This window comes from Nicotiana attenuata, unplaced genomic scaffold (genome assembly GCF_001879085.1).
Source record: "Nicotiana attenuata strain UT unplaced genomic scaffold, NIATTr2, whole genome shotgun sequence".
In the NCBI taxonomy this organism is placed as follows: Eukaryota; Viridiplantae; Streptophyta; class Magnoliopsida; order Solanales; family Solanaceae; genus Nicotiana; species Nicotiana attenuata.
Window position 1 is genome coordinate 125960 of NW_017670348.1, and position 24581 is coordinate 150540.

At 37.0% G+C, this 24581-nt stretch overlaps 1 protein-coding gene and 1 pseudogene across 1 annotated transcript; both read left to right on the top strand.

Moving 5' to 3' along the window:
- The first annotated feature begins 446 nt into the window (after window positions 1–446).
- On the top strand, window positions 447–4277 carry LOC109238194 (subtilisin-like protease SBT1.7). Its single transcript, XM_019404621.1, has 3 exons — window positions 447–1236; window positions 2047–2432; window positions 2612–4277. The coding sequence occupies exons 1-3, from the start codon at window positions 680–682 to the stop codon at window positions 3973–3975; spliced, it is 2307 nt and encodes a 768-aa protein (XP_019260166.1). The 5' UTR covers window positions 447–679; the 3' UTR covers window positions 3976–4277.
- A 16599-nt stretch (window positions 4278–20876) lies between these two features.
- LOC109238195 lies at window positions 20877–24194 on the top strand (annotated as a pseudogene).
- Window positions 24195–24581: the final 387 nt, after the last annotated feature.

Below are 24581 nucleotides of genomic sequence, written 5' to 3' on the forward strand. Positions count from 1 at the left end.
ATTTTTCCTATGATTTCTATGGTGATACTAATATTGTCTCCTTTTGCGTTTTCTGTTTTCTTGAGCCGAGGGTCTTTCGAAAACAGCGTACTCACTACCCTCTCCAGACCCCATTAGTAGAATTTTACTGGGTTGTTGTTGTTATTGTTGTTGATTGTATTAATTATGAGAGAACTAAAAATAATACGAAATATTTTTTGTCTGCCAAAGAATGAAATAATAATCCTAGGATAAATTATCCTTGAATAAAACAGTAAAATTGACAATTACAAAATTAATACAACATATCAAACAATTAATAAAAAATAATATCAATTTAGCTAATTCCAGCATAATTAATCTCAATAATCTCAAACATAACTTACTTTCCAAACGACACCTTAATCGATTGTGTTAAGAAAACAAATGTCTCCTTTGAATGTGAAATGTTTCTTTGTTTCTTTATTTCTTTCTTTTACTTGTATGTCAGTTTGTTTTTGCAAGGCTGGAACTTTGAAACTTTTTGTTTGAAAACCCAATCATTCACAGTAACAAACAAGAACCACCGCCCCCATCTTTCACTCCCATCACTCAACTTTTCTTGTTTTCACACTTCATATTTACTCTTCTTTCTCATCCTATATATTTACATAGCAAAAACAACGTCAAGATTTGCAAAAACACAGCAATTCCAGAAAAAATGACAAGATTTACAATGCTAGTAGTTCTTGTTCTTGTTCTTCTATGTCTATGCCATTTATCAGTAGCAACAATAGGAAGTAGTAGTAATAAGAAGAGTACTTACATAGTACACGTGGCAAAATCCCAAATGCCAGAGAGTTTTGAAGACCATAAACACTGGTATGATTCATCACTAAAATCAGTTTCTGATTCAGCAGAAATGTTGTATGTTTACAACAACGTTGTACATGGTTTCTCAGCAAGACTGACTGTTCAAGAAGCAGAATCACTAGAGAGACAATCTGGGATTCTGTCTGTTTTGCCGGAGATGAAATATGAACTTCACACGACAAGAACACCATCTTTTCTGGGTCTTGATAGAAGTGCTGATTTTTTTCCAGAATCAAATGCGATGAGTGATGTGATTGTTGGGGTTCTTGATACTGGAGTTTGGCCAGAAAGCAAGAGTTTTGATGATACTGGACTTGGACCTGTTCCTGATTCTTGGAAAGGAGAGTGTGAATCTGGTACCAATTTCAGTTCTTCAAATTGCAATAGGAAATTGATTGGTGCAAGGTAAAACTTTTCTAATAGTTTATGCGGTTAGAGATAAGACATTTTTAATTACTTAATTATATTATATCTCAAATCGTGGTTTGTAGCCGGGGTCTATTGGAAACAGCCCCTCTCCCCTCTCCCCTCCGAGGTAGGGATAAGGGGTAAGACTGTGTATATCTCATCTTCCCCAGACCCACCTGTAGGAGCAGGGGCGGAGCCAGCGTTCTGGCTACTGGTTCGGCGAGCCCAGTAGCTTTAGTTTTGTATTTGTCTTGAGCAATTCATTGATTATTTACAATTTACTAATTAGAACCCAGTAATTTAGAATTCCGAACCCAGTTATTGTTATTGTAAATCGTGGTTTGTGAGGATTCATATAGCTGCTGGCTCCAACTTTTTTTGGACTGAGACGTCAATTGTAGTTGTTATTATTATATGTCAACTCGTCCTCTCACATGTTGGTCTGATTCTTCTTATGGTTTTTCTTGTTGGCTGTGAAATTCGATTCTGGGAATTTTTTGCTTGGTTTAACACAGTTTAATTTTGTGATTAGATGCATGGCAAGTGTGTTGAAGAGGGTTTAATTAAATCCCATGCATCAGAAAGTTACACTGTACAAATAGGCTAAAAATGAATTATTTTTGTGTATGTAAATTGTTGTATTCCACTGATAATACAAGTTTGCACTTTTTTGAATTTCCTTGTTAGAATTATTTAAATAAAAAGTTCTTGGCTCTGCCACTGATTTTGCTCAACTTATCTAAAAGCTCAAGTTATTAGAGATAAGATATACTTTTAATTGCTTAATCATATTATGTCTATTGATAGGTACTTCTCGAAAGGTTATGAGACCACTTTGGGTCCTGTTGATGTATCCAAAGAGTCGAAATCTGCAAGGGACGATGACGGACATGGAACACACACTGCTACTACTGCAGCTGGTTCAGTTGTTCAGGGCGCTAGTCTCTTTGGGTATGCTTCTGGAACTGCTCGCGGAATGGCAACTCGTGCTAGAGTTGCTGTGTACAAAGTTTGTTGGATTGGTGGTTGTTTTAGCTCTGATATATTAGCAGCTATGGATAAAGCCATTGATGATAATGTGAATGTGCTTTCTTTATCACTTGGTGGTGGCAATTCAGATTATTATAGAGATAGTGTCGCAATTGGAGCATTTGCTGCTATGGAGAAAGGGATTCTAGTCTCTTGCTCAGCAGGTAATGATGCTAGTCGAAAAATATGAAGAACTTCTAGTACTTCTTAATTATTAGTACATTTTCTTTGATACTAGACCAGACTAGTTTAAAACTGAGCGACATGAACAATGAAGATTCATTCATATCGCCGATTCTAACTTGCTTGGGATTGAGGCGTAATTATTGTTGTTGCTCTGCAGGTAACGCTGGTCCTAGTCCCTATAGTTTGTCCAATGTAGCGCCGTGGATAACTACTGTGGGTGCAGGAACATTGGACCGTGATTTTCCTGCATATGTAAGCCTAGGCAATGGTAAGAATTTCTCTGGTGTTTCACTCTACAAAGGGGATTTGTCACTAAGTAAAATGCTTCCCTTTGTGTATGCTGGTAATGCTAGTAATACTACAAATGGAAATCTTTGCATGACGGGTACCTTAATTCCTGAGAAGGTTAAAGGAAAAATTGTTCTATGTGACCGCGGGATAAACCCGAGAGTCCAAAAAGGTTCTGTAGTAAAAGAAGCCGGTGGGGTTGGTATGATTTTGGCTAACACTGCCGCCAATGGGGATGAACTGGTGGCTGATGCCCATTTGCTTCCAGCAACGACGGTTGGTCAGACGACAGGAGAAGCAATCAAGAAATACTTAACCTCGGATCCTAATCCAACAGCCACAATTCTTTTCGAGGGAACTAAGGTGGGGATCAAACCGTCACCAGTGGTTGCTGCATTTAGCTCCAGAGGACCAAACTCAATCACGCAGGAAATTCTCAAACCGGACATCATAGCACCAGGTGTTAACATCCTCGCAGGGTGGACAGGTGCGGTTGGTCCGACAGGGTTGGCCGAGGACACAAGACGCGTTGGGTTCAACATTATATCGGGCACGTCTATGTCTTGCCCGCACGTGAGTGGTTTGGCTGCTTTGCTTAAAGGAGTGCACCCCGATTGGAGCCCAGCGGCTATTCGCTCGGCTCTTATGACCACGGCTTATACAGTGTACAAGAACGGCGGTGCGCTCCAAGATGTCTCGACGGGAAAGCCGTCCACGCCGTTTGATCATGGTGCAGGACATGTAGACCCTGTTGCAGCATTAAACCCCGGACTTGTTTACGACTTGAGGGCTGATGATTATCTGAATTTCCTCTGTGCCTTGAACTACACATCAATCCAGATCAATAGCATTGCTAGAAGAAACTACAACTGTGAAACAAGTAAGAAATACAGTGTCACTGATTTGAATTACCCTTCATTTGCTGTTGTATTTCCAGAACAAATGACTGCAGGCAGTGGAAGCAGTTCTAGCTCCGTTAAATATACACGAACGCTTACTAATGTTGGACCAGCAGGAACATACAAAGTTAGTACTGTTTTTTCACCAAGCAACTCAGTGAAAGTCTCGGTTGAGCCTGAAACATTGGTTTTTACTCGTGCGAACGAGCAGAAGTCATATACTGTGACTTTCGCTGCTCCTTCAACTCCATCAACTACGAATATGTTTGGTAGAATCGAGTGGTCAGATGGCAAGCATGTAGTTGGTAGTCCAGTGGCCATTAGTTGGACATGAAAAGGTTATCGATAGCTCGTTTTCGAATGTAGCTTCTGTTTAGTTATTTTAGTTATCTAGTTAAGTTCTCAGCAAACACTTGGAAGCTGGGTTTCAAAAGTTCGATGGAAAACTGTATGCCTTAAGGAAAATGGGCATGCCTTTTCTTGCTCATTGTACAGTAATTGTCCAAGAACTAGGAGTTTTTTCTTTTCTTGCATTTATAATCTTGCTCAATAACTTGTATTGTTGTGTGTTGTAACTGGTTGCTAAAGATAATTAATATGATCTCAAATATTTGAGAGTATTTTCTATGAGTTTAACTTTTGTGCACTGAGAGTGTAGAATTTTTTTTTTTAAGCAATCAGGTCGAGGTGACATACAGTTACACTGGTAATTGTCTATCATTGGCGATGCCAGAAATATTTTCAAGGGTGTTCAAACTTGAAAAAAGTAAAAAAATTCCAACAGAGGGTGTTCAATATAGGTTTTATATATCTAAAATTAATATTCTACTTATATACACAGTGTAATTTTGCTAAAGGTGGCTTCGCCCGAATTGTCTATACTAAACTTATTGTAACCACCTTCGATGTATTACTGCCCATGTAAAAAATTGGAAAAATAGATAAGTTGCTCCCTATACTTGTTCCGAAAGTGAGTTTATGGGTGTCGTTTTTCCTTCTTGTACTTGTCCAAACTGAATTTGTTTCCCCTTTAATAGGTGACATGGTAGAGGAATTATTTTTACATTATAAAAGGATAGAAAAATGGTCAAATGGTGATTAAATAATGCACGTCTTTTCTTATTCTTTTATCTTTTTTCTTCTTTTTTTTCTTTCTTTTTCTTCAGCTATCTTTTCTCCATTTTTGCCCGATTTGCTTACCTGGAGTTACCAGATGGGGACAAAGTACTCATTTATGAACAAAACCGTACCCTATTTACTGAGAAGTTTTATTGTGTGTCTCGCACAGCTTACACTAGTTGTGTCAGGCTCCTTTTTGTCTCACAAATTTGTGGACCCCAATCTTATACTTCTGGGTCCGCAAAAATCTGGGTCCACAAAACTGTGAGACAAAAAAGATGCCTCATACAACTAGTGTCAGTTGTATGAGACAAAATAAAATTTTCCCTATTTTCTTATAGACTAACAGCATAAAAATTTATTTTGAGATGGAAAAATAAAAAATAAAACTTGGGAATCTTAATTATCATCTCGTTTTTTCAATTCAATCTCTTTAAAATCACAAATTATACCACACACAAAATCATCATTCACGTCAAGATGTAGAAAATTGAGAGGAGGATTTGAGAAATTTTCTGTATATTCCGATGATCAATCTGTACAAAGGACTATGTATTTATACACATGTATTGCTAGAAAAGAAAATAAGAAATAAAAGAATAACCTATTAACTTTGTACACTTATCCTATTTCTACTAGTCTATGTCTTTTTTTTTTGACAAACAGGGATATATATATATATATATATATATATATATATATATCACGAAATAGTAGACATAGTGTTGTTCATATTGCCCGGAGGGGCATTACCTACTTGGCTATTACAAACCAATAACATGTCCCTTAGGACATTTTTGTTACCAAAAGCTGCTAGCCTAGAGCAAACATCCTTTTTAAGGAACCTAACTGCATAAGTCTTTCCTTCATAGTCTAATTTCAAGATATTGGTTACAAAATACGGAGCATAATAGATAACATTAGTATCCCTGTTGTTGTTGTCATTCAGTCCTTCTTTAGCCAGCATGTGTGCCGGCTTGTTGGACTCCCTGAAGATGTGATGCACTCCCTGGACCTTCACTTGCCCCATTAACAACCTGCACTCATTAATAATATCATTCCATTCTCCAAACAATTAATAACATCGGTTGAGTCTGTTTCTATTTCTAATCTTGTAAATCCTTGCCTAATGGCAGTTTTCAGGCCAATATTCAGGGCCATTAATTCCGCCTGAAGTGCGGATGTTCCTGGGGATTTCCCATGAAAGCCAACTATCCATTGGCCATAGTAGTCTCTGAACACCCCACCAAAACCACAGAGTGATTGGTCGTCATTGAAGGAACCATCAATATTAAGTTTGATGAGACCTCTAGGGGGTTTATTCCAGTTAACTTTTATAGGAATTTTTTCCGGCCTAATATTTTCTTTTCCAGTTAAAAGTTTGAACTCTACTGATAATTTAATAGCACATTGAAGGCTAGCCAAATGCGTGTAGTTATTGTATAAATTGTTATTTCTGTTAGTCCAAATAGTCCAAATGACAAAGGGAAATAGGTCATGTCAAGTGATAATAGGGTTTATAAAAGATGAGTTGTGATCATGAATATGAGTTAGCCAATCTAAAGCACCGTTCCGAATTTTGGGATCAATTCCTAAGTATGACCATAGTTGTCGGACTGCCATGCATTCCAAAAAAATATGATTAATAGTTTCCTTATCAGTTTTACAAGTAGAACATATAGGATCTATGTTAATGCCAATATGGTTTAAGAAGCTTCTTGTTGGAAGTCTATTATGGTAGCCTTTCTACAATAGAAATTTTATCTTGTTTGGACAATTTGTTTTCCAAATCCACGTGTAATACTTGTAGCAATCAAACTGATTGTCTAAAAGGGTGTAGCAAGATTTACTAGTGAAAAGACCATTGGGGTTCAATGCCCAAACTGGAGTATCGTGGGATTTGTTTGTGAGTTGAGTAGCATTTATCTTCTTGATGATTCTGGGTTCTAGGGTCATTGAAAGATGAGATAACTCCCAAGTATTTTGTTTTCATATATCCTTTATGCTAAGAGCTTCATCCTGGAGGGTTAAAGGACCCTGAATATATTGACGGAGAGAGTTGAATTTGGGAATCCAACGATTATTCCACACACTCAAGGTTGAGGACTTATGAGGCAGCCAAGTAATCCCTTTGCTACATATTTCCCAGCCTAGAACAATACCATTCCATATAAAGGAATTATTTTTCAGTGTTTTCCTTGTACCATATAGACCTAGTATTGTTTTAGCCCAAGGGGATTGAATATTTTGGAGGAGTCTCCAAGTTAGGTTATCTAGGCTTACTAGGTTTTTCTTTTTTGCAACATGAATACCTAACCCACCATCCTTTTTGTTTTGAGTGATATTATCCCATTTAATGAGATGAAGTTTTTTTGAGGTTCCATTTGTACCCCATATAAATTCTCGTTGGATCTTGTCAATTTTACTTAGAATCTTAGCCGGTAGAAGGGTATATTGCATTAGGTGATTTGGAAGAGAGTTTAGACAGGAGGTTGCTAAGGTACATCTACCAGCCATGCTTAGTAAATTTGATTTCCATATACTGAGTCTAGAAATCATGTTGTCAAGGACAAATTGAAAATCTTTGGCCCTGGGTTTAGAGTTTGTAATGGGAAAACCTAAGTATTTTCCGAAAGAATTACTAACTTTGATATTAAGGATTTGTGAGAGGGTAGCTTGTGTAGGCTTAGGGCAGTGTTTGGATATAATGATTTTGGACTTAGCTTTGTTAATGGATTGCCCTGATAGGTGACAGAAGGAGTTGAGACAGTCATTAATGGCTTCAATAGATTTATCATTAATTTTTGCCATTAGGGTTAGGTCATCTGCAAAAAATAGATGAGATATATGGTGCTTATTGCTGCCAATTGTAATGGGATCCCAACAGCCTAGATCAACTTTATGGTTGATAAGGGTAGAGAGCATCTCCATACAAAGGATAAAAAGATATGGAGACATAGGATCACCTTGGCGAATACCTCTACTTGGTGAAAAATAACTAGTTCTTGCGTCATTAACCAAGATGGATATTCTACTGGAAGAGACACAGTTCATTATAAGCTTTGTAATATTAGGAGAGAATTTGAAAAATCTTAAAGCTCTATAGACAAAGGACCATTCTAAACGATCGAAAGCTTTTTCCAAGTCAATTTTTAAAATCATGTTGTGTTTATAACCACGATATTTATTCATTTTAAGAATTAATTCTTGAGTGATAATGGCATTATCACTAGCTTTCCTATTTTTTAGAAAGCTACTTTGGGAAGGGCTAATTAAATTATTAAGGAAGGGTTTCAGTCTGGTAGAGATGACCTTAGTAATTATTTTATAGACAGTATTACAAAGCCCTATAGGTCTAAAAAAATTTAAGTTATTTGCACTAGGGAATTTAGGAATTAGGCACAGCAAAGTATCGTTAATATTTCCAGGGATAGTGCCAGTCTTGAAAACTTCTTGGCATAGACTAGTGACAGAATTTCCAATAACATTCCAATAGTTTTGGAAGAAAAAGGTGTGAAGACCATCAGGCTCGGGTGCCTTATAGGGTTTAAAGGAGAAACAGGCTTTTGTAATTTCAGAGTGAGTGACGGGGTCGTCAAGGAAGGATAAATCTAAGTTAATAAAACACCTAGGGTCATTTTTAATATGTCTCCAATTGCTACGGATATGAGAAGATGTGAAGGCTTTTTCAAAATAGTCTTTTGTGTGGTTAATAATATCTTCAGGATTATCAATCCACATTCCTAGGTCATTTTTGAAGAAATTAATCTTGTTAATTCTTTTCCTATTGGTAGCCACAATATGGAAGAATTTTGTGTTAGCGTCGCCTTCGTTTAACCAATGAATTCTAGAGCGAGGCTTCCAGTAATCTTCCTCAATACGAAGAATGTTGTTATAATCTTGAATTAACGAGTGTTCTAAGGATTGAAGAAATTTACTATGATAGTAGGAAGGGGAGTTTTGGATACCTTTAAGTCTTGCAAGAATGATTCTCTTATTTTTGAAAAGGTCTCCAAAGGTAATATTTTTCCAACTAATGACAGCATCTTTAAAGGTTGACAAAGCCTGATTATAAGAGTTGTTACACCAAGAGTCTCTAACTAATATTTTAAAGTGAGGGTGTTTGCACCAGTATGGTTCTAGTCGGAATGGTTTATCAAGTAAACGACTCTTTTTAGGGATAAGATTAATAAGAAGGGGGTTGTGATCAGAGTGGGTCTTTGGTAGATGAGTAATACAAGCGTTTGGAAAATATTGAATCCATTCATTATTACCAAAAATCCTATCCAAACGTTCCAAGATTAGGTTATTATTACTAAACCTACAATTAGACCAAGTATATTTGCATCCTTTATAGCCTAAATCTTGTATTTTACAGTAATTCAAATTATCCCAGAGCTTAAAAGCACGTCTACGATTAAGGGGTCTCCCACCAATTTTTTCATTAGCACTAAACACATCATTAAAATCCCCTCCTACTAGCCATGAGTCCTTATGAGAGTCAGCTATATTTTTCAAGTTATTCCACATAATATCTCTATCTACAGTATTAGTGCTAGCATATAAAGATGAAAAAAGCCATTTAAGGTTAGTAGGACGAACCTCAATTGTTGCATGTATTTCATGGTTTCTACGTACAACATTGTGGACAGTCACCTTGGTATGGTCCCAAAGAAGCACCATTGTTGGCCCAAGTAAAGGTTAGTTTTGAAGACTAACAAAGGAACTCATGATGAACCAGGTCCATCCAGTGGTCCATCCCTCAGGTTCACAAAAACGGGCAGATTTAAGCATGTGGGATGCACGTGAAGGAGATAAGCTTAACTTGGTGTATTTAATATCTCCTGATCGAAAAGGTTGCATAATTGATAAGGAGAAAGAGTCCTTAATCAAAGAGAACACTATCCAAGATAGGGAAGGAGTTAGAAGTTGAAATCAACTAGAACTCTTCCACCAAGGAAGAGTTGCATCAGAACTCTAGTTATTTCTTCATCTACTAACTCTATAAATTGCAGGATGTTCTCACATTAAAGTGTTGCACAAAAACTTCAAAGTTAAACGTGAACTGGGAGCAAAATAGCAAGGCTTTTTGCAAGCAGTTCGTGTGTGATTCAAGTGTGCAAACCAGAAGCTACAAGAACCAGATTGAAGAACCAGCTCCATAAAGAGTTTTATGTGTCTTTCTTTATTTCTAGTTCAATTGTAGTAGGTGTTTCATATTGTACCTTTCAGCTTTATCTAGAAGCAATTGTAATAGGTATTTTGAGTATTCAAGTTAGAGTTAACTTGAAGTTGTCGCAGCAGTTAGAGGCTTGTTGCCGCAACGGGATTAGAGTTAATCCTTAGGTTTACAACGAGTTTTGTAAATGTAGTGTTGGCTCAGTGATTTTAGTGGAAGTTTGGGAAAATCCTACTGAGTAGTAGGCCGTGGTTTTTTCACCTTTTGAGCCAGGTGTTTTCCACGTAAAATCTCTGTGTTCTTTATTTTATGTACGTTTAATTCCGCAAACAGTAGTAATAAGTACACCTAGAAGAACCAGGTCCTTCCAGAAGCAGTTCAAGCGAAAAATTGAGTACCACACAAATCAGCCCCCCCTTTTGTGGTATTGACGTTTAGAACATCAACCATGCCTCTAGCTTGTCCATCTGCTGGTACCTCAATGAGTTCAGAAAATCCAAACTCGTGTAGAAGTGGTGCATGGGATTGCATTCTAGTCTCAAGCGGTGTTACCATACATGGCCTGTGAGTGTCAATGAGATCCCTGAAGTTTCATCTAATGTCCTCATTATTTCCTCCCCTAATGTTCCATATTATAAAATTTGTAGGATTAAACATGTTGACATTTGGGGTTGGGTTATGACCATTCTCTAGTATTTCCCTGGTAGGATTCGAGTTCCCCCTCAGTGTTGGTACAAGGATCATTGCCCTGTTCCCCACTGTTGGATCGTGGGGTGGGCGAATGTCCATTGAACACTTGAAAAGATTCTGTGGGCAAGAGAGGATATGCTTCTTCTCTTGATTTTCTTTGAATAAAAAGACCTTTACCTCGCTTAGGTTTCCCAACTCCACCACTGATTCCCCTATCAAATCTATTGGCTCTATCATTTCCTCTTCCATGTGATTTTCTACGTTTGGAGCCACTGGGGGTTTGAGGTTGATATTCTCCCATAGGGACTTCCATGTTGAGGTTCTGTGGGTGTGGGTGAGGTTGAGGAACATCCCTTTGCATTAAGATAGGGTTCACAGCTGTTAGGGCTTCCGGGGGGAAGAAGGGTAGGTCTAGGCCTAAATTCTGGGGAAGAATTGGAACGGGATTGAAGTGAGGGGGTAGGTTCCATTGAGCTCTCATTTCTTGGACTAGATTTGGATTCATTGTTGAGGCTAAGGGTTGTAAGATGTTGTTCACCCAGACATGGTTCATGTAATTGTTCATGGCCAGATGGAGGCCCTCTAACACTAGTTGTGCCAAGTATCTTGGGTTTTGGATTAATATCACACTCTCTTGCCCGTTGATGGTGGTATTGAACATCAGACCTCGCCCCATTAGACCTATCTCTATCCAGGATAGTGGGTGGTGGTCTTGAGGTAATGGTGGTTGGACATAAATTATTGGGTTGTTTGGGAGTTGGTGTGGTAGTGGTGGGAGATTTTCCATATTCAGTGGCCTTGGTGGACGAAGGAGTTGTATAAGTCTGTATCTCCTTCGATTATTCAATAGAAGCCTTGGCATGTTTGGGATCTTTGTCTATACTTAAGATGGGGGGGTTTGAGGGGTAGGTTATAATTGCATCTACATGCATGCATTCTGAATAGGCTAGCGTATGAGTATTAGAAGAAGATTTTGGGGATTTTGGGGTGGATTTTGCATGGCACTGTTCCGCCACTTGTCGTGTGGCTTTGTCCATGTGTTCATTTGGATGTGTTTCACTGGACAAGTGTAGGGCAGGCGGAGTATGGTTTTTGTTTTTAGTGGGGGATTCTTTAGGGGTAAAATAATTAGTATTATTAGTGTTATTAGGGATATGACTTGGCTGAGTGTTATTAGAAGATAAATTGGGTACTAAAGTAGTAAGATTAGTAGGGGTATTATTGCTATTATCATCTTTAGTATGCTCTAGCATACACGTGGACTGGTGCATGTCAAGGTTAATGGATAATAAACTATTAATTTCAGGAGGGTTAGCATCCAAAACCATGTGCTCATTGCACAATTCTGAGAAGCTGTTTTCCAGATGAAAACTATCCTTGTTCTCGTTTGTTATGGCTTTAGTGGAACTGGCCATTTGGATGTGGCTTTTACCATCCTTGTGTAAAGACAAGTTATTAGAATATTTATTAACAAATTTAACTTTTGGGTGTTTATGTACTTACCAGTAGAGGCATTAAATAACTTAACATCAATATCTGCCTCCGTGGAAGATTTCATCCCTGCATTTGGAATTTTCTTAACTGACCTTCTTGTTTTCTGAAAAGTAACAGTGTGCCAGTCGTCCTCATTGCATGTTTTAGTGGAGTTTTGAGTGTCTCGTAATTGGTCGGATTTATCTTCAGATTTCTCCGGCTGGTGCAGTGACTTTACCATCGTAGAACATTGGCCTACTGTGTGGCCTAATGAACCGCAATTCTTACATAGTATTTTATCTCCTTCATATTCAATAACTTGTTTGTGTTCTTCTATAAGTATAAATTTGGCAACAGGTTTGTTCATTGGCAACTCAACACAAAGCCTAGCATATCATCCTCTCAAGGTGGAGGAAATGCAAGCATCAACTTTTAATAGTCTCCCTATAGAGTTACCAATCTTTTGGAGAATGATCCCATCATAGAATTCAGTAGGCAAATTAGGTAGCCGGACCCATACAGCTGTGCATATTTGTTTAGCAGTGGATTCTACAAAATTTGGTTTCCACTTTTGACAGGATAAAAAGAAACCAAAGATAAACCATGGCCCATTTTGTAGGACATGATTCATGCTTTCTAGTTTTTGAAATTTTGCAATATAGTAGTATGCCCCCAGATCGATTAGAGGAAAGTTTTCATTTACTTTCCACGGTTCTTGGACCTTTTTTTTAAGGGTTTGATGGAGAATTCGTTTACCTTGTAATTTGATAATTAAGAAATATCTCCAAGGCATATACATGTGTTCCTTATCCTCATGAGAAAGGGTGATTTTTCCTTTCCCAGTTATGATAGCTTCTGGATACATTAGGGAGGAACAATTAATCAGAACCATTGGGAAGGGGAATGGTTGCTTCGAAAGTGATATCCGCCTCTTCAGTTCCTTTGGTAAGTTGGTCTTTAAAGGAATTTTTTTGATATCCAGAAATCTTGGTAGTAGCATCGATATTTAAGTCAGGTGGTTTGGGGGGAATGAGTATCATATCTGAATCTGTGTCCATGTAGGATGGTAGTGACGGTTGAGTTATTTGAGGAAGTCTTGAATTTAGAGAGAAGGGGGAGCTTCTCTCTCTAACTCCTACTTCCAAATTGGCCCTTTAATTCTAAAATAATTTTTGTTACTAGTCTATGTCTAAGAATATAACAAACTAATTATTCCTTCTGCAGTGACATTTTATGTGCATGTGAGAATCATCTAGAATCTGAGTGTCTTTTGAACGGTCCAGATTAAATCTATCATCTCAATGTGCAACAGCTAAGATGAAGCCACGTTGTATCCCATGTGGCTTATGCTAACTTTGTTTTGTCCGCTATTTGCCTATCTTTGAGATGAAGCCTTGAATGTTCTTCTTCTTCATGATTGAAATCGATTTATTCCAACATCCCCCCTCAAGTTGGAGGGGGTAGAAGACACCCCCAACTTGCCAAGAATCGATCTGTGAGCAGGCCCGGGTAAGGGTTTGGTGAATAAATCAGCAAGTTGCAATTTTGAGGGGAGAAAAGAAAGGGATATGAGACCGGAGAGAAATTGTTGCCGCACAAAGTGGCAGTCGAGTTCAACGTGTTTAGTCCTTTCGTGAAACACGGGATTCCGGGCAATATGGATGGTAGCCTGGCTGTCAGAGAAAATAGGAACCGACAGTGAAGGAGGAATGGAGATATCTGTGAGCAAACGAGTCAACCATGTGCAACAAGGCGACGCATGGAGCGATATTCTGCTTCTGCAGAAGAAAGAGAAACAGAAGCTTACTTCTTGGACTTCCAAGACACCGGCGAGCCACCCAAACTGATAAAGAACCCACTAACGGAACGGCGACTGTCACTGCAAGAAGCCCAATCGGCGTCGCAGAAAGCCAATAGATCAAAATCGGGCTGAGAATTGAGAAATAGTCCTTGACCTGGGCTGGAGCGGAGATAACGAAGAACACGCAACGTAGTTGAGAAATGACCAATACAAGGACGTTGCATAAACTGGCTGAGAGTGAGAACGACAAAGGAGAGATCTGGGAGCGCGTGAGTTAAATAATTGAGCTTGCCCACCAAACGACGATAAAGAGAAGTATCAGTCAAAGGAGGGCCAGAATCAGCAACTAATTTGGAAGATGGATCCAGAGGTGAAGAAACTAAAGGGAGTTTGAAACAATTGAACTCGTGGAGCAAATCAATGGTAAATTTCCTTTGAGTAACAATCAGCCCCTTTTATTCTCTTAAAATTTCCATGCCCAAAAAATAATGAAGTGGCCCAAGATCCTTCATTTTAAACTCAGAATGTAAAAATGCTTTGAGATCTGTCAATGCATCAATGTTATCCCCTGTAAGCAAAAGATCATCTGCATATACTGCAACAATAGAAATTAGAGGTCCAGTTCTCTTAAAGAATAGAGAATAATCATTGAGGGAAGAAGAAAAACCCTTGAAACTTAGTGCTCCGGCAAGCCTGGCATACCATTGCCTTGAGGCTTGTTTCAATCCATAAAGAGATTTGTTAAGTCGACAAACATGGTTGGGGGTTGGGGAGTGTAAACCAGCAGGAAACTTCATATAAACCTCTTCTTGTAGCTCCCCATGTAAAAATGCATTGCTCACATCAAATTGAGAGATAGACCAATCTTTCTTGACTGCAATAGAGAGCAAACATCTAATTGTTGTCATCTTGACAATTGGAGAGAAGGTTTCTTTGTAATCAATACATTCTCTCTGAACATCACCTCTGATAACCAATCGTGCCTTGAGTCTTTCAATAGTGCCATCAGCATGTTGTTTGACCTTGTAAACCCATTTACAGGGTAGGGCCTTCTTGCCAGTAGGTAGTTGAACCACATCCCAGGTATGGTTCTCTTCTAATGCCTTAAGCTCAGAGTTCATAGCTTGCACCCAACCAGGGTTAGAACAAGCCTGAGAATAGCTTGTGGGTTCTGAAATAGAAGAGACTGAGTGAAGGAGATGCTGATTAGAACTAGTAAGAGCGGAGAAAGAAAATGGGGAAGGGGAACAAGGAGAGGTGAGACAAGAGGTGGTGACATCAGTGAGAAAGATGTTGTTGCAAACATAATCTTTAAGATAACTAGGTAGAGTTCCTATATTATCTCAACTGGATCTCCTAAGAGGAACTGGAGGGGAAGGAGGGACAGGTGAGATAGAAGGAATAGGGGAGGGAGTAGACTGGCGAGGGGTAGAACTAGGTGAGTGATCAAGTGTGGGAAAAGCCTCTGGCACAGTGGTGGTTTGTTGGGTGGGAGCATCAGTGGGGAAGGGAGGTATAGGGAATGTAGTACCATGGTGCATAGAAGAGGGATTATCTGAAGTTATATGAGTAAAAGGAAAAATGTGTTCAATAAAATGAGCATCCCTAGATACAAATAGGTTCCTTGTTGTTAGATTCAGGAGCTTATATCCCTTCTGACCATTGGGATAACCCAGAAATACACATGTTGTGGCCCTAAGGTTAAATTTTCTTCTGTTGTGTGACAAAGTAGAGGCATATATCACAATGACACACAGAATCAGGAACAAATAAAATGGAAATGATATATTTCATTGCATTGAAAGGCAAATGCCCCAATCTTACATGCCACAGTTTACATCAGATTCTGTTTTTGCTAATATAGGAAAAGGAAAAGGAGCTGAAACTTAACTACAAAAAGATGTAGGCAACAAAGATGTAGTAGTTCTGAAGATAAAATCCTAGGTTTTGTTACACTAGGCTCCAATAGGTAAAATCCCTCCTTAGCTTCACCAAAAATTTGAGGGCTCTTCATGAGAGGGCCTTGCAAAATACATCCAAAAGAAGTAAAAACTAAGAGACATTTGAATCTTTGACAAAGCCTACAAACTGAGAGTAAGTTATACTTGAAACTAGGAATGTGAAGAACATTTTCCAAAACTAAACTTGGAAAAATAGAAACACTCCCAGCATGAGTAACCTTTACCCTAGAAGAATTAGGTGATTTTACCATGAGAGGAATGGATAATGGTACTAAGAATAAGAATGTGTTGGCATCAAAACAGATATGCTCAGTTGCCCCTGAATCTATGATCCATGAGTTGGAAAGGTTAGAATTAGAAACTGAATAGCAGGATGGAGAATTAGTAAACAATATACCAGCAGCAGAGTTTGCATTAACTTCTGGAAGAGCACCCTGTCCTGTTTGTATTTGATTCAGAAGATTAACCAACTGACTGAACTGATCTGAGGATAGTTTCTGAGAAAATTGAGAGGAGGATTTGAGAAATTTTCTGTATATTCCGATGATCAATATGTACAAAGGACTATGTATTTATACACATGTATTGCTAGAAAAGAAAATAAGAAATAAAAGAATAGCCTATTAACTTTGTACACTTGTCCTATTTCTACTAGTCTATGTCTAATAATATAACAAACTAATTATTCCTTCTGCAGTGACATTTGTGTGCATGTGAGAATCATCTAGAATCTGAGTGTCTTTTGAACGGTCCAGATTAAATCTATCATCTCAATGTGCAACAGCTGAGATGAAGCCACGTTGTATCCCATGTGGCTTATGCTAACTTTGTTTTGTCCGCTATTTGCCTATCTTTGAGATGAAGCCTTGAATGTTCTTCTTCTTCATTATTTCTCTTCTGAGAAAGTAGAGATTGAAATCGATTTATTCCAACACAAGATTACACTTCATGGCCAAAATCGCCATTCATTCTCTCAATTTTGCTGGAGTAATGTTTCTTTATCTTATTAACCAAAAAAAAAAATATTTTTTAGTTTATTAATTGCGAGACTCAAATAAAATCGCACATGGAATAATTTAACAAGAACAAAAGAGTAAGTGGGTTTTTTGAGGTGCCGGTGTTCAAGCGCTCAGCAGTGTTCTTTCAGGGATTATTGTTTTGGATTTCTTTGGGAAACGGTGGGGGTTGAAATAAAATAAAACGGAATAAACAGGTTTGGGTAAATATATTATCTTAATTAATTATATTATTAGGATAATAATTATTCAAAGAACGAGTGTATGTCGCACACTATCCCAGATGCAAGAGAAGCAGCCTTTCACAATAGCCAGCCATGTTTTGTTAGTAACCTAGTAGATACAGATGTTGTTGACACTACCGTTTTGACAATAGCTAGAACAACAACAGCTGCTACCAGTAATGAGGATCATCAACATGTTAACTTTATGAATGAGACCTCACATCTACCTAATAACGTAACTAATGTTAGTATATGTACTATGGTGCACGAGCACCAACCCCTGTACGTAACTTTTAATTAATGCAAGTTATCTTTTACACCAAAAAAAAAATACATCTTGCTGCTGGCCATAAAGGGAAATCTTGCTAAGAAATGAAAATCAATATTCTCCCTTCATCATATTTAATAAAAGAAATAGTCATTAAACACCACTTTTGAAGAAATTTTGCCATCTAAGGCAAGAATAGCTCGTGGAACAACTTTTGGGGAAAAGAATCATCGAGTTCTACATTCCTTCATCTTTACTTTGTAATTTATTTATGCAAAATACTTGGGAAATTGTTACTATGAGTAGCTAAACTTCTAATCTATGATTTTGATGTAACCTATTGGAGCATGATTTTCCTGTTATGTTTAATATAGATTTGCCGTAGTTTTTTCTCTATTTGTTCAACTACGTTTATATTGTGGTTGATTGAAGAGCTCTCAATCGACTGTGCCTATTTAGTGTGTATTGCTCGGGAGAGAATGCATATTTAGGTAGTTGTTGAACAACATCACTCCTCACGTATGTGAGGTATCAATACGGAGGGTTTAAAGGTGGGATTAGGAATAACGAAACTTTGGTGCGATCCGAGTGAGCCGTAACTTAGTGCCAGCCAGCGTAGTTTGGAAGAATATGGCTAGTAAATTATGGTAGTTACTCGGAAGAGAACTACGACACGCAAAGCGCTCACGATCGGTAGAGAAAATTTAGGCAAATTTATAGGAAATGTAGCTGAAAGGATTCCGACAATAGGGGAAATCATAACCCTACATCATTCCAAATCTTGTCTACAACCTGTTCGTAGTTATATATTAATTGCTGCATTTTCATTACTTGATCTTTAGTTAGTAAACATCCAATTTTTTATTTAATATTTCTGAAGATTGATTGCGTGAATTTGTGCGAGTCTAGGAGTTGTGTTTAATAGGTTAATTCCCTGTGTGATTCGACTCCGGACTTGTTAACCGGAATATATTTACAACGACCGCTTAGTCCTTTTTATGAGGCATAGTTAGGCGTGATCAACCACCACACATATTATAAATATTCCACCCGTAAGATTGAGATTTACAATTTTGCCACAAGTGTGGTCCTCCATAATATGGACAAGGATCACCACAATAAGAATAACCAATATTCGACCAATTATCTTCCCAAGATTCCATGTAAACAAAGATAATAAAATATTAAACTAAGCTAAAATTTAAAACTTGAATAGACAAAAAGTAAAAATCTAATCTAGAAGAATAGTTAATTTCTAAGTCCCCGACAACAACGCTAAAAACTTGTTGCTCCCAAACGCATACGTAAGTATACGTGGTCGACAAGTAATATAGGATTGTAAGTCCAGATATCATACCCACAGGGACTTGTGATTAACTATCAACTAAATTAAACCAAATAATTAATCTATTCAAGCGAATCGTAAAATATGAATATTTAACTAAAATTTAATCTAGAGTAACAAAGTAAGAGATTAAAGAAAACAACGATAAGCTTAAAGACAAATTCAATGGGAGAGAATATTCTAGAGTTATAGGTTGGCTAACAATCCCGTTGAGTTTTCTACCTAAATTATGCAATTAATTTATCTAGTTTATTGATTGACGGGGTTAATATTGCTCGTAGCCTTCTCCCGAAGTACAACTCGCCTATTCAAGCTAACCTAACGCCTATATTCCTATGAAATTAGAATTAACAAGAACGCATTAATAATTCCTATATAATAATCATGCAAGGCGATTAGGTATATTCTTATCCTAACCGCAAATTCGTTCCCAATACTCGAGTTCAAGATCTTGCTCTATTCAATCTTAATTGCAATCTAAAATTCCTCTCCCGAGTTCAATCCTAGATTCGTAGATAGTATTCAATTGGTGATCAAGCAATTAAATAATTAAGCGCAAGATTGAATAAATAAACCAATATGATAATATATAAGAACAATCTAAGCTTCAAACTACAACGTTCATGTAGCACCAAAAACTCTAGAACAAATAAACTATGAGATCAAAGGAAGAGAAGAGAAGAAAAACTAGTTAGAAACCTCCTCCAAGCGTGGTGTTTGTTCCCCCACGTGAATTCTCCTTCAAAGTATCTTAGATCTCCTCCAAATTAGGTTTAGACTTGCTTTTATACGAGTTGGGGGGGAGGGGGGTCTTGGACCAAAATAACCTTGTCCCGGGCAAACTTGGATAAAATCCTGTCACCAGCGTCCAGCCTAGTGGCGGGCGCTGGCCCTGGCGCTGGTTATTTCACCTTTCTGCATGGGGCGCCACAGGTGGCGTGGGGCGCTACCTGTGGCGCCGAAAACAGAATTTTTTTTTTTTTTTGTCTGTTTTGGCTCTAATGTTGTACATTTCATCCCCAATTGCTTCAGGATGATTCCTACATATAAAAATACCCCGAATAAGCATAAATCAATACATTTCACATCCGAAATCCACGAAACACGAGTAAAACATGAGGCGATATATATATATATATATATATATATATATATATATATATATATATATATATATATATATATATATATATATATATATACACTTTAAGCTAAATATCACTTATGTACAGCGGCGGATGTAGCGCATTAGGTACGGGTTCAATTGAACATAACTTTTGACACAGAATAAAAATTTATATGTAAAAATTCATTAAAATCACAAAAATAGTAGATATGAACCAATAATTTTAAAAATATAATAGGGTCAATGCTAAAAATATTAAAAATTGAACCCATAGGGTTTAGATCCTGGATCCGCCTCTGTTTATGTAGTTATAAATCATTTTATTAGGGATACAATGTGAACTATTAAGTTGTATTATTTTTAAATTTAAAACGATAATATTCTTTTTGAATAAATTAAAAAGGAATGATTTTCACGTAAATCGGGACGGAGTGAATACATTACTAGTGGACAAGTATACGAAATCCTTGTCAATGCTGGCTCTGTCATAAATTATTTGGTCGTTTGTCATGACCTAATATTAGGTCTAAGTTATCTAAATTATGCGGTGTAAAAGAATTCCAAAATAATCAATAATATATGTAGTGTTATAGCCTGTTTTGCTTTTTTTTTTGCCAAAAGCACTTTTGGCCAAAAATTGAGGTGTTTGGCCAAGCTTTTGGAAGGAAAAAAAGTGCTTTTGAGGAGAAGTAGAAGCAGTATTGGAGAAGCAGAAAAAAGTAGCATTCTCTCCAAAAGCACTTTTGAAAAAAATACACTTAGAAGCAGTTTTTTAAAGCTTGGTCAAACACTAATTGCTGCTCAGAAGTGCTTTTCAAACTAATTAGCCAAACACAAACTGCTTCTCACCAAAAGTACTTTTGAGAAAATCACTTTTGAAAAAAAGCACTTCTCAAAATAAGCTGAGTTTTGCAGCTTGGCCAAACGAACTATTAGACAGTACCTATAAATAAAAAGAAATATATAATAATAGCAGACATATATATATATTATACTTTTTAGCTAGCGAATACAAATAGTTTCGGCCTTATTTCGGTCCGATCCATTGATTTTGTATTTTGCCATAAATAAAGACCAGATAAATAGTCTGAAAATGTTGTAAGCTACATTGTTCTGCTTCTTCTTTCTTTACCAAATACCCCAAAAAGGGTTATTTCCTGTTAGCTCCAGCTGTAGTTATGGAGGTAAACAACAAGTATATTGCAATTAAAGATAACATAAGTGGTGCACCAAAAGAGTCAGACTTTGAGATAAAGAATGAAAATCTTTCCCTTTCAGTTGAGCAAGGGTCTAAAGATGTTATTGTGAAGAATCTCTATGTATCAATTGATTCATATCAAATAAACAGGATGAAAAGCCAAAATTCCTCCCAACAAGCCATAACTTATTCAATTGCCATTACTCCTGGAGAGGTAAGTAATTGCCGTAAAAATCACATGGGTTAGCCAGTTTTTTGATTGATAATTGCAAAATATTCAGCGTTTGCATAGTTATGGAAGAATCGCCACTATTTTATGCGGAGATAAAATCTGGACAAACCGTAGCTGAAACAGGGGCGGATCGAAAAATTACACTGTATATATAAGGCAAAATTTGTTTTTTTACCTCTATATATTAAGTTTTAAACCCCCTTAACATAACCCAAAAGTGTAGTTTAGTAGTTAAGGAGGGTCAAAATCTTCATAAGGTCATAGGTTCAATTCCCACTTGCTACAAAAAGAATTTTTGAACCCCCTTCGTGGAGATTCTGCCTCCGCCACTGAGCTGAAACACGGAAAGTTTCAACATATTATGTTGAATTATGGAGTTCCTGCATATAAACGCCTCCGCCGCTGAGCTGAAACACACGGAAAGTTTCAGCATATTATGCTAAATTATGGAGCTCCTGCATATCAACTTCCATCGTATTATGTTGGAACTCCAGCACATTATGAAATTCCTATTCACATTTATATTACGGTAAGTAATTGCTATAAAAATAGCATGGGATAACTAGTTTTCGAATTTATAATTGAAAAATAGTCACTATTTTGTGCAAAGATAAAATTTGGACAAAAATACCCTAGCTGAAACACGGAAAGTTCCCGCATAATATGCTGGATTATGGAGCTCCTGCGCACATTATGAAATTCCAGCACATTATGCTGGAATCTCGTATGTAAAAAATCGAATTCCAGCATATTATGCTGGAATTTTCCCAGATTTTAAGATTGTTTTTGTTCATATTTTATTTTTACATGAAAAAAGTGGCTAATATCGATTACTTCTAAAACTGTGGCTAATTTTTAGTTAGCAATTGTACATCAGGCTATTACTGATTTTTTTCACGTAACTTATTCACTTGTGGCAACAGGCAATTGATACTTATGGTGTGGGGAGAGTCGTGGTTTCAAGAAAGGTGACTTAGTAACAGGGCTTCTTAGCTGGGGAGAATACACCAGAATGAAAGAGGGCACATTGTTGAATAAATTGGAGCTCATGGGCTTTCCTTTGTCTTACCACGTCGGAGTTTTTGGTAAATGTTCCATCAAAATCATTCTTTTCATCTTGTCTTTTAGCCGAAGGTCTATTAGAAACAGGCTCTCTGACTTTCCAGGATGTGAGTGCGTACACACTACCCTCCTCAGACAACTAGTTTGTTATTGTTGTTATGTTATGTTCCATCAAAATCATTGTCCTTTACTAAGGTAGTAGGAGTATATTCTTTGTTTCTTGTTAATTTAATGTGTTTTGGATTTTAGAAGCAACGACTTCAGGGTTCTAAATTTAATAAGGGATCTTTACCGCCGTCCATATTCATTGTTTACTTTTTCTAGTCATATCCATAGTTTATACATTGATTATACATAATTATACACATATAATACATAAATTATGCATATATTATACCTCTAACAGCTATTTTTAGTTTAAGCAGTTGGGTAGACGGCTATTTGTAGTATTAATTTTGGCTGGATTCAGTGGATTAGCAGCTTATGGTGGATTTTTTGAGGTGGGCAAGCCAAAGAAGGGGGAGAAAGTTTTTGTTTCTGCTGCATGTGGTTCAGTTGGACAGTTGGTTGGACAATATGCTAAACTATTTGGATGCTATATTGTTGGCTCTGCTAATATTTGCTCCCTCAAAATGTAGTTCTTGTTATCTTTAAAAAAAAAAAGATGGAAGATGTGAAACCTGAGTTGATTTATATTACAGGTACAATTGCTAAAAGAAAAACTTGGTTTTGATGATGCATTCAACTATAAGGAAGAATCTGATCTTAACTCTTGTCTCAAAAGGTTTAAATCTTCCCTTTACATGAAAATTTGGAAGTTCATTTGGATAACTGGTATTTAACTTTCGCCTTTTCATTACATATTATAGGTGTTAGGGTTTGTGCCCTGATTTTCTTACTATATTTGAGTTTTATTTTTCTCTTAAAGAAAAGTCAAAGTATTACCATGATTGCTTTTATTTTTCCTGAAAGGAAAATATAATACTTTTTCATATTTGGTTATTCCTTGTCTTGGGAGAAAAGTTTTGGACATCTATAAATTTAAGACATCCTTCTCACAACTAGAACATATAATAGCATCCAAAATGTAGTCGTTTAGAGAGTTTTGTTTAGGGGGAGAACTTTCTCTCAATAGGATCTTACGTTTTCTTTTTTCATATATAGGACAATTGGTCAAACCATATTTTAGTATATTTTTCTTTGTGTCTGATTTATAGCCGTTCAAGGTTTGCAACTAGTAGCTTCCGCATGACGCCCTGTTATTTTCGAACCCAACAATAGGTACTTCAGTGAAGGGATTGACATATATTTTGACAATGTGGGTGGTAAAATGCTAGAAGCAGCAGTAGCAAACATGAACATGTTTGGAAGAATAGCGGTTTGTGGGGTAGTTTCCGAGTACACAAACGCCAGCAAACGAACAGCTTTTGACATGATGGATGTAGTGTATAAGAGGATTACCATTCAAGGATTCCTAGCTGCTGATCATTTCAAAGTGTATGCTGATTTTCAGTCGAAGAGAGCTGAGTATCTTCGAGCTGAAAAACTGAAGGCAATTGAGGATGTTTCACATGGTGTTGAAAGCATCCCCTCTGCATTTATAGGACTATTCCGAGGTGATAATGTGGGGAAAAAGATTGTTCAAGTTGCAGATCATATTAGTTATTAAAGTTGATATAGTGCATAGAGCACTTGGCAATATTTCATTACATAGGTCAAGAAACTTTGACTCTCACTACTATGTGATATATAATTGACTGCTAGATATGAATTTGATAAGTACTCTATACTGTCAGCATCAAGAAAATTGCTTCTACATTGAACAATCAATTTTGCAGTTGAATTTCTTTTCATTTGTCTACTCTTGAGTGAACAAAATCATTTAAGTACATGTAACCGTCAAAGTAATTCATTTTCACTTCTTTTGAGTCGACGGTCTTTCGGAAACAGCGTCTCTACCTTCATTAAGTAACGGTAAGGTCTGCGTACACTTCACCCTCCCTAGACCCCACTTGTGAGATTTCACCGAGCTTCTTGTTGTTGTTGTAACCGTCAAAGATGTTTGCAAACTGAATCGGACACCACCATTTAAAAAAAGGAATGTTTTTATTCATGGTTGATGCGAGAAGAAACGATGATTGATTATTGAGAATCTGAGATACCTCTCCTTAGTCCCACTCTTTATTAATTTTTATTTTTATTTTGAAAGAAGGAACTTGCCATTATTAATGTTTCAAACTTGTAAA

Excerpts from the sequence above, each read along its gene's own strand:
- LOC109238194 (XM_019404621.1), top strand. The coding sequence starts at position 680 with ATGACAAGATTTACAATGCTAGTAGTTCTTGTTCTTGTTCTTCTATGT. Across the intron at positions 1,237-2,046 it reads AGGAAATTGATTGGTGCAAG|GTACTTCTCGAAAGGTTATG; the intron begins GTAAAACTTTTC and ends GTCTATTGATAG. Across the intron at positions 2,433-2,611 it reads TCTAGTCTCTTGCTCAGCAG|GTAACGCTGGTCCTAGTCCC; the intron begins GTAATGATGCTA and ends GTTGCTCTGCAG.